This window comes from Xiphophorus maculatus, chromosome 24 (genome assembly GCF_002775205.1).
Source record: "Xiphophorus maculatus strain JP 163 A chromosome 24, X_maculatus-5.0-male, whole genome shotgun sequence".
Classification (NCBI taxonomy): Eukaryota; Metazoa; Chordata; class Actinopteri; order Cyprinodontiformes; family Poeciliidae; genus Xiphophorus; species Xiphophorus maculatus.
The window spans coordinates 5641415-5655891 of NC_036466.1; the positions used below are offsets into that span (position 1 = coordinate 5641415).

Sequence of the window (14477 nt, forward strand, 5' to 3'; positions counted from 1 at the left end):
ATTTATAAACTTCTAGTTTAGCAAAAAAGGTAGTTATATATTTTTGAGAGTCTGAGTCTTTGCCATCACTGAGGAGGAATTTTGTCCCACTTTTCTTTGCACAATTATTTTTAATTTAATCACAATAAAGAATTTTTGAGTGTTAGCTACTACATCTCAATCATATTTAGGTCCAGACTTTGACTAGACAAATCCAAAATATAATTTTTTTTAATTTTATTTTATGTATGAATTTATTTTTAACCATTCAGAAGTGGATTTGGCATAATTGATGGTTCTGTCAGCTACAAGCATTATTTGTTCATAAGAAGTGAAAGCACCCCAGACCATCACACTACCACCACCAGGTTTGACACAAGGCGTTATCTTCGGGGTTTTTTTAAATGCTGTATTGGTTTTCACTTCAGATGTAGAGATACTGCAGCTTCTAAAACCAGAGTACTGGAGGCTGTTTTTGACCTATGCCTTTCTTGAAGTTAAATTATGATCTCTGACCTCAACTAAGACAAATGAAGTCCACAGATCTTTACAGATGTCTCTTTGTGTTCTTCTGTGATGTGCCTTTGGATTAAGTCCAGCTCCACAATTTGTGGATGTTGTATTTTACTTTGTTTTGTTGGAGTCCAAAAGCCTCCGAAAGGGTTCCGAAATGATTTCCAGATTGATGGAAGTTTGTGATTTGTTGCTTTTTGGGATCTACTCCATGCTGTCAGACAGGTTCTATTGATGTGAAGTATTTAATAGTGACAAAAGAGCCCAAAGATTTTAAATCCAATCATTTTCACAACACTATGTCTGTTTAATAGTATGGATGTACGGAGTTGATATCTTTTGAGCGAAATATCAGCATCAACAAAACATGTCAGGAAACAATTGCCAAATCAGCTGCTGCATTAATCGAGAGCTCATTTGAATGACAGCAATTGTGCTGGTTTTGCATTTCATCAGCCTTTATATAAAGGTGGTGGATCGGTGATGCAGTGTGAATTCTGGGGGGACTTTCATTTGATCTGCTTTGGAGGACCATAACGTCGCCTAATCATGGAGCGCACAGGGAAGGTGAGTACAGGGACTTTTCTGCTACATTAAAGAGCTTGTTTTTTACTAAATATTCTCCACCATGGTGATCAGTTTACTAGTCTAGTTGCTTTAAAGTTTAAACCAACATGCTTTTGCTGATTCTGGTATCAGTGCATCTGTGTTAAGAAGAAAAAGCTCAGAAAAACTGTTGAATTTAATGAAGAAAACAATATTTTCGCACAAAATTGTTATTGTAATTCTTTTTTTCTTTTTGACTTTCTAAAAAAAAGTTAATATGCATCATGTTTCTCTGAAACAGTTTCAGGATAATCTCTACAGTAATATAGCAATAGATTATCTCAGTTTATTCATAAGGAATGAGCTGTTTCATAATGTTGTAATTAATAATTGGAAAACCAAATGAAAGAGAATAACATCAAATTTTTCTAAAAATATTTGGTTCGACCATATATACCGTATATATAATACAATTATTTTAGTTTAGAAATCTATAAAATACAAAGTTAAAATACAATTTAGATTTTTAATTATTTTAAAATTAGTTGATTATTTAATATTTTAATTATTTCATTAAAGTAGTCAGAAAATGTAGAGTAATATTTTATGTGTCTGAGGAATTAATTCAGTTTTAAATTGTGTAACAAAACAAATACCAAGTGTTTCACTGTTTTCAATGTATCAAGTAGAATAGAACAGAAATATTCTTTATTGTCCCACACAGGGGAAACCCAGGTAAAGGTGTAATCGCATTCGAAGTGGCATTTTTGATTTCATAACATATTCTTGTCTAAATCTGGTGATTCTCCTATTTTACCACTGGAGGGCGACATTATAATCTGTTCTAAGATCAAAGTTCATTCAGAGGCAGAATTTTAATGAACACATTTTGTTCAGTCGTCACAGAAACAGACATGTAAATGCAATGCTACATCATACTAAAAGGTTGGTGGTAGAGAAAGTATAAGGAAATTTAAACTTATCTTGACTTGTTGGGTAAAATCTTTAATGCTCTTTAATTAGTGTTTGCTTGCACTTTGGTACTGGTACTGGCGGCCATTGTTGTGGATGCATAAGTTAGTTAGGTATCTCTAACTGAGACCTCCTCTTTTAGATTTTCTTCTACGAGGACAAGAACTTCCAGGGCCGTTCCTTTGAATGCAGCAGCGACTGTCCTGAGCTCAGCTCCCACTTCAGCCGCTGCAACTCCATTCGAGTGGATGGTGGGACCTGGGTCATCTATGAGAGACCCCAGTATATGGGCTACCAGTATGTACTGTTTAAAGGGGAGTACCCCATCTTCCAGAGCTGGAATGGCTTCAGTGACACCATCCGTTCCTGTCGCCTCATCAGACATGTAAGTCCTGGCAGATGTTTTGGGAAAAAGGTTCTGGTTTCTAATACATAACAGAATAAAAGTTCTTATTTTAACTGATTTCTTGATTGTTCACCATCCAAGCCACCCAGCACGTGCAGGATCCGCATCTATGAACGTCCGGACTTCAGCGGCCAGATGATGGAGTTCAACGAAGACCTCTCTGACCTGCAGGACCGCTGGCGCCAGCACGAAGTCCACTCAGCTCACGTCCAAGACGGGCTCTGGATCTTCTACGAGAATCCAAGCTACAAGGGACGGCAGTACCTGCTGGAAAAAGGTGAATACAGGCGCCATTCGGAGTGGGGGGCCCTCCATCCGGCGGTCGGCTCCATTCGACGTGTCGTGGACTTATAAACTTCCTCTTCAGCTTTGTGATTCCCTTCTCTTATCTTTCACTTCTAAACCTTCATACTAATAAAATATAGACAAACTGCAACAGAATATGATTTTTTTATTTTTTTTTTTCCATTTGAAAGTCTTAAAAACATGAATGTTTTCTAGAGATACCACAGCACCACTTGTGTGGTAACTCTAATTGAGTGACCTGCAGAAAGGCAAGAAGGTGAAAGGTCAAATCTGACGGGTTTGTGTGCACTACAGCAGATATGGGTTTAGGTGTGTATCTATTTTGTTGTAGCGCCAACACTCGTCTGCTTCACTTGACTGGCATGAGCTCTGATCGAATTAAAATTAAAGTGTATCGCCACCCTAAACAGGAAGGAAGGAAAGAGAGAAACAGATTAAAAGAAACTGAACATTGACATAAACAAATCATTTTTAACGATGGAGATGCATAAATATAGAGATAAAACGTTTTTATCCATCAACCTTTTTTATTTCATGAGTTTCATTATGCCCATTTCTCAATCGTTTACAACATTTTTTCTTTGATGTAGTCATGGTGAGCTTTGTCCATTGGGAGGTAGCTTATCTGATGTACAGCTGTTCACTAGGGTCACTGTTATTTAGTTTCCACTATCTAGAAGACACTATCTATGTTAATCCAATCAAATATCAAATCAATATCTTTGCCCTTTTTCCCCTTTACTTAATTTGTAAACAAAACAAGTAATGATTTAGACGTCCAACAATAAGGAGAAAAAGGTCATGTTTGCATCACAATCTGCAGATATGCTTGATAATCAGCTGTGAGACGACAGTGCAATTTCCTGTGACAGGATATGTTGTTTTATATCATGCTTGTTGATCTGCCAGAACGGAAGAATGAAACGGGCCCATGTGGCGTCGCGCACAGGAGTCGACGTGTGGCGGCCGAATAAACAGGAGGCGTTGCAAATCAGTAACAGAGCTGCTGAGCTCAGCTGCTGTTCGAACTGGGACTTTTATCACACGCAGATCCGTTTCTGCCATCTCCCGACGCTGACCGGGCATTTTTTGTTTTTTTTTTTGTTTTTTTTGAGAGGAGTGCAAACGATCAGAGCAGCTCTACCGAGAAAAAAACGAGGGGAAAAGTCCACTCAGGTCATCAGACACTGGGAGTTTCTTTGACCACCAATGGGATTTTCAGCTACTAAAATCCCAGTAAGAACCTCCTCTATTCCTCATTAAACAATCTGAATACAAGGTGTAAAGATTCAAAGTGTAAAGATGAATAAATTGTTATCCGGGGTGGACTTACAGAGAGGTTAAAAGTGCAAAAATTGTGTTTGCCCTTGGCTGTAACCAGTTGGTTCTCTCTCAGTTCTTCTTTGATCAGTGGCAGGAACTGAGGATTTTCTGGCATCGCAAAAGCCACAAAAGGAACATTGGATTGTGCTGCATCATAGCTGCAGCTGACCTTTAATCTTCTTATGTGCATATCTGGATTAAAATCCCCCCTAACTACAGTGGGTTTGTTCTCTCTATTGTGCAGAGCCATCAGTCATGGAGGGGAGGGGTGGAGGGTGCTGTATGAGATTTTTTTTCCCAAATAATCACATGAAGCCTTGGCTGATTTTGCTGTAGCTTATGGAAATGAACTGGAAACAGATCAAAGCAAAACTAAAGGGGGAGAAATTCTGCATCTCACGTGGCATAAAAACCCTTCTGCAATACAGGAATACATATTATAAAGTGTTAAGCTATGGATTATTACCCCGAGTTGCTTCTTCATATGAAGTACATGAAACAACCTGTGAAAATCTGGAATTTGCACAACTTTTTTGTAGGTTTTAAATCACAGTAGTTCAATATATTACCACATCTAACTCTGACATGTAATAAGGCACAACGCAACTTTCCCAGTTCTCTGAACAGCAGAGTCACCAGAATACTGTTGTTCCCCTCGTCAGCTGTACAGTGGTAAGCTAAAGCAGTATGAGTTCGACAGCCAGAGGAAAATCATGTAAGTATTTCCATGGCTTCAATATCCACATCAGTATCAAACCTGGCTTGAAGCAGTAATTGGAAACAGAGTCACGTATAAGGTAAAGCCCCTTGCAGCTCAAATGCAACTTGAGTAAAAACTAGATACTACTACTAACCACAGTGTTTACAAATGCCAGCCAATGAGCACAGTATTTGTGTTTCCTTGTGATGTCATCGACTTGAATACACACAAAGCAGAACTGGGAGTTATTTTCAATTTGCACTTTAAAAAATTTTTCTGAAACCCCGCTGTGGAAATCTTGTTTAAATGTATAAAATTATAACTTGAGTTGTACTAAATTACAGTGTTGCGTTGTTGTTCCATTGTGTTATATGAAGATACATATTCAGTCGAAAGATGTTAATATACGTTGATTAAATTTTTATTAATCTAATTGGTGGCTCTGGCCGTTTAAGAACGCTGTGAATTCATGAATGAAACGCAGTCATTCATAAAAAAAAACAGAACGCACGGACGTCGGAGCTATGTTGAAAGTGATTGGCTCAATTTTCGATTGACTCCCTCTTCAGCCAATGGGAGGGCTGTACTCTGCTTCGCTAATCTGAGAGCTCTTCATTGAGAAAAATCCACAGCCGAGTGTTTATTCGTGGAGCTGCAGGCGATGTAGGGGGAAAGAAACTGCGACCACTTATTTTAAATCACTCTCCCAACAATAACTTCACCACCCAGGTATGTTTTGCATTATCTTATTGGTGTGTATATAAAAGTTGGTCGAAACGTGCTTGTTTTGTTTTTTTCTCCGTCTATCCAGGCGAACCGCAGTGTCGCGGTTTGTTGCTGGCTGTGAAGGGAGCAGATACTGGTTAAAGAGGCGAACGCCATTTTCTAGCAATCAAAGCCAACATGCGCCCATTTCCGCGCATTTGTCGGCCCCGCAGAGCCCTGTTTCTGTTTGCATTGACGGTTCTTTTTTATTATTATTATTATTCGTTTTGTTAGCTTTGTGAATATTTTTTCCGTTCTCGCTGGTAAATTTCTCAATGGTGAGCTGCCCCCCCCCCCCCCTTTTCTTCTCCTCCACCCCCTCCTCCTGCTGAAGATCAAGTTTCACTTCATTGAGAAAAACAAGGAGGTCCCACAGCGGTCAGCGCCAAACTCCATTCACAATTTGTCCAATTTTACGTTCGGCTCTCTAGCTTAGTACATTTTGCTTTGGTTGGTTTTCTTACAACTATGTCGCAAAACTTAAATACATTCTGTTTACGTAGTTGTAAAACAAGTTGTCAATCACAAATGATCTGTTTTTGCTATCCGTAGGTCAGTTCCTTGAAACTTTATTGTATTGTATTGGGATTTTGGGTGATAAAACTAGCCGAATGTGAGGTTAAACCGAAGCCGAGGTGGACATTTTCCTTATAAACTGAGGATAACTCGTCATCTTGAGAAAACCATTTGGAAATTAACTCCTTATCTCGAACAAACTATGGGGGAAAAGTATAATGCGGTAAACATCCACTCTCGGCTTCCTAAGGCTTACATTTTGAAGTGGAAGGGAAGGATAAATAAGGACCAATCTGAAAAGTGTGGTGTGTGTTTGTTCTCCCTTCAGAAGTCGTCTTGTTAGTTAATCGCTATCATGTGGGTACTTCCATTTCAGTGTTAATGCAACTGTTCTGTTTATTTGAGAGAAACTGTTCCACGAAGAACAATATTCATGTGTTCAAATGGCCTAGTCAAAGTTTACACCTAAGTCCTTTCCTAAAGGAAAGGGAAAATGCCTCATGTGCTGTCTGGATATGATTTTGCCCATTGACAGTGAGCACTTCAAGGCCATTGTGAACAAAACCGAAATACATCATGTTTTCCTGCTCTCTCTCGTGCTCATAACTCATGACGTCACACAGCTTTTGTTTGCAATGAGGCTACTAGAGCCACAGCTAAGCCCTACTGTCTGGTCGCAGAGGTCAGAACAACATAAACCAATTGAGTCACTTTAAGGGGATGATTGTTGTGTGAATGGAGGGTTAAATCAGGTGGAAACAGCCGCAGATCTGATGCATTGAAGTGTTTATCTAACAGCTCCCGCTTGTCCTGCCCTCCAGGGTGAACACCGCTGCAACATGGACGGCTTTTATGATCAGCAGGTTCCCTTTATGGTGCCCGAGAGTGTGAGTTTTTAACCTGCCAATTTTATGTCCCGTTATTTATTGGTGTGTGCGTTGCAATCTTGATTTGTTTCTGCCGCTGCCGGTTGCAGAAATGCCACACAGAGGAGGAGAGGAGTCTCGGCGACAGGCGGAGGAGGTTCTTGGACACAGAGCTGGCTCAGGACACAGAAGGTATATCAGCTTGGTTTACTCTGTCTGGTGTTGACGTTTCCAAACGCAGCAGTTCACCTGTAAATTTACTCCGTGTTTGTCTTTCAGAGCTTTTTCAGGATCTGATCCAGCTCCAGGAAATATGGATTGCAGAAGGTAAAAAAAAACAAAGGGGGTAAAAAAAAAAAAAAAAAAAGCAAAGCAAACATTTATTTAAAAATAGCAGCTACAAAAGCTACCTGCTATTAATAAGACCAAACACGCTGCATGTATTGATTATTTTTGGCTCGGCGTTTAGCAAGTCCTTAATCATCCCGTCTTCTGCCGTCTGACAGCTCAGGTTCCTGATGACGAGCAGTTTGTCCCAGATTTCCAGTCCAATAACTGTGAGTAACTACTTCTCCTCTCGTATTTATAGATGTCACCCACAGTTACACAAGAAGCATTTCATAAAAACGACAGTGATTTATTATGCAAACGTTTATTTTGGTTGAGAATCTTATGTGCGAATCATATTTGCTTACATAACAGAGCTAGATTTTTGTTTATGAACTACGAGAGCCAAATAATGGAGCCATTTTGTTCCCTGCGTGGTGGCAGCTGTGTATTTAATCCTATTCTGTTGTTGCAAATTGCAAATGAAGACGTGTGAAGGGCTGGAAATAGTCTGAGCAAACAGTCCTGCCCACTCACTTGAGGAAAATAAACTGCTTTCCAGATAATGAGTTTGTTTTATTTATTTTTACCCTGGGTCTTGGACTACAAGTAGTGCGGAGGAGAAAATTAGGTTGTGCCACAGCAGCCGCAATGTAATAAATAAACCATTAAATCAATATTAAACATGTACGTTCTTAAATGTCATACGTGTACGCCGCATTTAACTGTTTTGTTCTGCAGGACCCATGAGAAAAAGTAAAATGTCAAACATAATTAAATTAAATTACGATTTGCTCTATATGAAAACTGAATACTCCCGATTTCCGTTCATTTGTTGTTGGTCCCTTTTTAGGTCAAGTGAAATGTAAACTAAAACCGATTCAAACCACAAACCCAAAACTACATTTAATTACAGTTGAAGATTTGATCGTGTACAAAAACTTCTGCTGCCTCTTAATGCATTATTCTTCAAATTTTTCTTATGCTATGACTATTGTTATACAGGTATTTGATGTAAATGTACTGAGATTCTCCCAAATCCCACCAAAAAACAATAAAAATTTTTGTAGAATCTGAACATTGGATTGTAGAAAATAACAGAAAGCATAAATGTAAATTGTGTTCTTTAAATTATTCAGTATTTCATTGCATTGTGCATTACCTTTATACACATCTAATTACTTTTATATTGATTTGGCTGAATTTTGGCACTTTTACTCCCCCGTATTTTGACAATGAATTGGAGCAATTTTAGCGCTCCATACTTTTTCAGAGCTCCATATTAATCATTTAAATTTTTCCAGTTTTAGAGCTGCATATTCCTAATGAAACGATCACTTGTAGACCGTCATACATTCACCGAATGTTGGCACATATTGCCTTCTATATATTTGATCCTTTTGTGAAATAAGACAAATAGAAACCGATCCAGCAATGTCACACCAGTTTACAAACTGCAGCAAAAGGTGTAAAGAAACCATAAAGGTTTTTTTTTAGAGATCTGTATAAAAATATTGTGATTTTAATCACACTAAAAGAAACGCAGCACAACATAAATATGAACAGAACACCTCTATACTTTGTGTAAAGCTGTTACTAAATTGGAGAGCTCCTTCAGTGACAGATTGTTGCCTCCTACGTGCACAAACAACCATAATCAGAGGTCCTTCCTCCTAGCAGCTGTTGGCCTTGAAAGCCATCACTGCTCCCAACACATTCAATATTCCATTGTGATATAGATGAACCCAGTCGACCTTTCCGCATCTGTTTTCCGATATCATACCACCGTATACTGCTGTGTTTACAAGCAAAGATTGCGCCACATTGCCCAGAGACACACAAATGTGCTGGAGCTTTGCCAAATCAATGCTAGTAGTCACAAGAACAGGAAATGAGGGGGTTATAAGATGACATCCGGGGCCGGTGTGTCTAAATTTTGTCGTGAATCAAAATAGGTACATTAGTTGCCGCTCCCACACACGTAGTGCGTGTACTTATTGCCGATTTAATGGCGGCTCCCGTGACAGAACAACTCCAGGGTGAGGCCATAAAGCCGCCTGCGAGCGTGTCGCACATGGAAATGTTTGTGGCCTGTTGGCGTCACGGCAACATGCTGATGGCAATCTGACGGCTCCTTCCGGGAAAGTTGAGCTCGGATAGAAAAACACACAGGGGAGCGAAAGGGAGCGAGGGGAAAGGGCTCTGCTGAATCTGAGAAAATACCTCAGGAGTCAGAGAAATCATGAGGAATGGAAAATCTTATCCTTGGACGTTTTTTTGTTGTGGGAGCATAAAACTTCAAATATACTGAAAAATGTTTTGTAATGTCTGTTTGTAGTGATGCTTCATGGACCGCCTGTCAGCAAAGTGAAGCGGGAGCCCAGTCCATCCAAAGATTTGTCCCCCTGTGGGACCCCCCAGACTGATATGTGCCTTTACAGTTACAGGTACCAGATAAAGGTTTTAACTGGATTCCTTTGTTCACTTTTTATACATTTTTATGTTATCTTACTACCATACTTGTCATATGGTGAAGAGATTTTGGGAAATGACTATAGAGCCAACCTCCAACCTATTTATATTTTTGCAAAATAAAAAAAGCCATGAGGATTGTAAACCACAACACTTTATGAAATCTTTTTGACTTTTTGGATTGCAGTTGGCGTGTTGAGTGACTGTAACAACTATTGTTGTTATTATTATTTGTGTGTTTTTAGATTGAATAAGCTACACTATTTATGTCATTGTCTCCCTTAGTGCCTGTGAAAACAAACCGGGTCCAGCCAATGCACCTGCAACACAGTGTAGCTCCATCCACCCCGCGGGACCTCCACCCTTACGGAGGCAGCTGCAGCCATCCCCACCTCAAATGAGCAGCCGAGCTCCAACCTCCAACCCCTTCCACCGCCAAAACGTCCCACAGGCCAACCAAAACCAGCAGTTTGCGCTGCGGCACACCCCCATCGGCTGCTCGGCGGCGGCTTTCAACACAGACCAAAGGTGAGCTCTGATTTTTACCTGAGTGTTTGCTTTTGTTTTGCGTGCATTTCCACGGACGACTCAAACCTTCCTCTGGTCCTCCCAGGTTCCACCGGCAGCTGTCTGATCCCTGCCTGCCCTTCCTGCCTCCAGAGAAAACCCCGAACCCGCCGTACCACCCCTCCAGTTGCGACGGCCGGCCTCTGTACCAGCGCCACCTGTCGGAACCCGTCGTCCCCCTCCCTCCCCGAGGTTTCAAGCAGGAGCTGGTGGACCCGCGCTATCCTGACCCGGGACCGGCTGGTCCAAGTCTGGCCCCGCCCCAAGCCAACTTCAACCACGTCAAAATCAAGCAAGAGCCAAGAGACTACAGCTTTGAACCTGGTATGTTCAAAGTTCTTTTTTTTTTTGTTGTCTGTTTTTGTAATATGCATAATAACCTTTGGGCTAAATAATTTGTGCCAGAAGCTTTATTGGATCTCTCACTTGTCTCTTTTTTTCAGAGGTTCAAACCTGCCAGTCGACATTTGGAAAGTCTCCAGTTCTATTTCAGAAAAACATTGCTGGTGAGTTCTAGTTAATGGTTTGCTATTCTCTGCCTTATGGGAGTCCAAACTGCCACAATTTAATAAGTAAACACGGAGAATCGAAAAGTTCCCTAATTTAGGACAGATGGAGGATTGAATCCAAGTTTCAACTAATAACTTAAATAATTCTGTATTTGTAATTATTTTAGAACTTCTTAATTGGACAGTGTGACGTTTTGGGACTTAATGTTGCAGAGGACTATGAAATTTGCAGCTAAAGAAAACAGTAAAATAATTATGAATTAATAAAGTTAAGTTCTGTTGACTTGCTTTCATATTAAATGTTTACTTCTTTTCTATTTATCTATTGAGTTGTGGCCCATTTGACCATTTATATGCCACAATTTAAGACATTAATAATATCCAAAATTTCAAAAATAAACGGTTAGTTAAATGAAACTGAAAGATAATATATTAATATATTTCTAAAAAACATAATTGTTTTGTCGATTCTCAACTATCGACACTTTTCTTAACTTTTATTGAATAAATATTTCTTTTAAATTATGACACACACACACACACAGACATATTTATAAATATTATAATGACATACATATGCCATTAGATGTGTAGCTCTAACTCAATTTTGTATATTTTTCTTTCCCCACAGGATTTGGTTCTGACAGAGAGCCTCTTCGGTACTTTGATGACACCTGTGTCGTACCAGAAAGATTGGAAGGTAGTTTACCTCCACACTGCTTAAAATCCTCTTTTCTTTTTTAAAATGTTATTCTCAGTCATTAGAAATGAGTGGAATCTGATTGTTTTGGTGGCCGAAGCGAGACGCGTGAGCTCAGTGTTTGTCTCTTGAAACCAGGGAAAGTGAAGCAGGAAGGTTTGCCGTACCAGCGCCGCGGCTCCCTGCAGCTCTGGCAGTTCTTGCTCACGCTGCTGGACAATCCGGCAAACAGACACCTGATCGTGTGGACAGGACGCAACATGGAGTTCAAGCTGATCGATCCAGAAGAGGTGGCGCTTTTAGTCTTAAAACTATCAGCTTTAAACCATTTGTAAGAATAATTCTTTGATTTTAATCATTTTATTGTCTTTTTTGTTTCTTTTTTTTCAGGTGGCTCGCCTTTGGGGCATCCAGAAAAATCGGCCAGCCATGAATTACGACAAGCTGAGCCGCTCGCTGCGGTACTACTACGAAAAAGGCATCATGCAGAAGGTAAAGGCGAGTCATCTTTCTCATCTACACAGTTTCACACGATTCTCTTGTCTTTAAAGAGTTTCTTTAAATACTTTTATTTCCTCCCGCAGGTTGCCGGGGAAAGGTACGTCTACAAATTCGTGTGCAACCCCGACGCGTTGTTCTCCATGGCATTCCCAGAAAACCACAGGCCGAGTTTGAAAGCCGACCTGGATGCCATCTTGCCTCCCAGCGAGGAGGACGGCTTCCCCCTGCCCAGCTACGAGGAGGAGGGTCCGTACCTAATGGACGGAGGGGAGCAGTGCGTCCAGGGACTGGCTTTCCCCGACAGCTACCCGTACTAGCATCTGGAAGGGGGAAAAAAACACAATATTACTGTATTTTACAAAACGAGGCGAAGCGTAAAATTACTGAGCAACATTTCAGATAAGAAATTATTATTTTTTTGTCTTGACAAGAAGTTTTGTTTTTTAAAAATTTCAATGCAACCAGAAAAGCTGGAAATCGGAGTCACTGAGACTGTTAAACCTGCTTCTTCAGAGAAGAAAACAAACTTTAGTTCCCATTCAGATGTCTGTGTTTAAAGGCACTTCAAGGATAACTGTTTGAGCCGGCATGGGAAAGGTTTCGTTTTTAGAGGAAAAGTCGGTCGTTTTCTAATTGTTACACGTTGTTTTACGTATGCACAAAATAACTGCAAGAAATCTTAACATTGAAGAGGAAAACGCTGACTAGAAGATGTCCCAACGTTTAAAGATATGGTTTTAATTTTATACAAAAGAATTGCAAGTTTTGCCCCATAAGCAAATATTCAGTGGCGTTTCTTGATTACTCAGTGGGCCAGCATGCATGCATTCATTGTCATTGTGTTTTTTTTTGTTCTCAAATAGAATATTACTTGACTTTCAGAAATCATTTTAAATAATGTCATCAGTATTTCACTTTTCAGTTAAACTTTGTATGTACTGCGGTTTTCACGCTTGTCTCAAACGTCAGCAGTTTTTTGTGTGTGTTTTTTTTTACTCTTCTCTAACTGTTGCAGCACTAAGGTGGTTGAGGGCACAGTGGACTTAATTTTACTTTTTGTTGCTGTTGCCTCCCCCTAATAGATTGACACCCTGGATGGTAAGCCACATTTTTCATATCAAAAGCCGCCACTGCTGCTAAGGAATCGGAACAAGTAAGGTCAGATTCTGGGAAAGAACGTTCTTTCAGCAATTTCTCTTGATTACATAATTGAAGCTGTAACTCTACGGCTAATGTCTGTAGCATTTTCTTCTAAAGTGGCATCTGCACTTAAGCACAGATATGCAGTTGTTTTGTCCCTCGCAAACCTTGTCATCAACTTTTTCTTAGTGTTTCAGTTGCAGCTTTTTCTTTTTCGTCGGCTTCTCAGTCCGTCTTTTTTTTCGATGGTGGCAATTTTGTAGCATGGCCACCGCTTTTGTTCTCAAATTTGTAAACTCTGGGACCCGTTTGGCAGCCAAAAACAAGAACCTTGAAGCCATGGCACTCCTTTTGTTAATTTAGTAAGCATATTACCCAGACTGCTCGAAAGGGACGCTCTTGTATTTTCTGGACCGTATAATCCTGAAACATCTATGTTGAAAATGTCTTTTTGTGTACATTTTTTTCCCCTTGGGTTTTAAAGCTAACATTTTTAGCATTATATGGACTTGTATGTATTTCCTATAACGGCTTATGATGAAAGTATTGCTTCTATTTTTTTGGATTCTGTACGACTGCCACTCTTATGCTTATGAAAGGCATGTTTTTTTTTTCTTCGAAACGCCTCACCACTTAATGTACCGAGATAGGTTTCTGCATTTTTGTATAATTTGTTTGCTTCAGTGTGTAGAGAAAAAAAAAGTGTATAATTATATATGGATATATTTTTGCAAAAGGCTGTATTTGCTTGCAAATATGTTGCATCAGCTCTCCAAGGAGGAAGAACTCTCTGAATCCTTCAGGCAGAAGATGTTCCTCATATATTTTACTATAGATCCTGACGCTGGTGTGACCTTTACCCTCAGATACTGTATGTGTGCCTTCTGTTTATCTTTACTGATAAAATAAACTATTTTACTCTTTTATTTTTGCCTCAGTGTAGATCACAAAAAACATTACGCAAGCCCAATGAGGAGGAAGTTCTTGCATTCTCTGGACATCCTCTAGGGGGCGCAGCTGCTGGGTCAGAGGCTACAAAGACCGCAGGAGGTGCATCTCAAATTTTTAATTCAGCAGTTAATTCAACTTATTCAATTAAGCTCAAATTTCAAGCCTTTAGTTAACCTAATTTAGATAATTATTAACTATTAAAGGATGCAACAACTAGATGTGGAAGCAATAGAGGCCTTTGTCCACTAGAGGGCAACCAAACAACCATACAAACGCCCATTCCCTGAAAATATGCTTTTAACATTAAACAGGCTATTTATCCAGAAGCATCCCTCTTCTGTGTTATTATTTATTATTAATTTCCACTAATCACAGTAAAAGAAAACAACAGTGAATACAACTGCAGAACAACTCCTTT

General features: G+C 39.7%; 2 protein-coding genes across 4 annotated transcripts; both read left to right on the forward strand.

The window, feature by feature from the left end:
- The first annotated feature begins 995 nt into the window (after positions 1-995).
- LOC102236881 (gamma-crystallin M2-like) lies at positions 996-2857 on the forward strand. The gene is made up of 3 exons (XM_005815630.2): positions 996-1059; positions 2153-2395; positions 2498-2857. Exons 1-3 carry the CDS (start codon positions 1042-1044, stop codon positions 2768-2770), a joined length of 534 nt encoding a protein of 177 aa, XP_005815687.1. The 5' UTR covers positions 996-1041; the 3' UTR covers positions 2771-2857.
- A 2513-nt stretch (positions 2858-5370) lies between these two features.
- On the forward strand, positions 5371-14034 carry LOC102236443 (ETS translocation variant 5-like). Of its 3 annotated transcripts, none has more exons than XM_023329915.1 (13): positions 5371-5474; positions 6825-6913; positions 7003-7084; positions 7172-7219; positions 7399-7449; positions 9558-9666; positions 9977-10219; positions 10305-10582; positions 10702-10764; positions 11399-11467; positions 11606-11757; positions 11858-11965; positions 12052-14034. In XM_023329915.1, exons 2-13 carry the CDS (start codon positions 6866-6868, stop codon positions 12283-12285), a joined length of 1485 nt encoding a protein of 494 aa, XP_023185683.1. In that variant the 5' UTR covers positions 5371-5474; positions 6825-6865; the 3' UTR covers positions 12286-14034. The 3 variants fall into 3 exon arrangements, with proteins under 3 accessions (XP_023185683.1, XP_023185682.1, XP_023185685.1); XM_023329914.1 differs by having other exon boundaries at positions 6848-6913; XM_023329917.1 differs by having other exon boundaries at positions 6848-6913; positions 11858-11959.
- Positions 14035-14477: the final 443 nt, after the last annotated feature.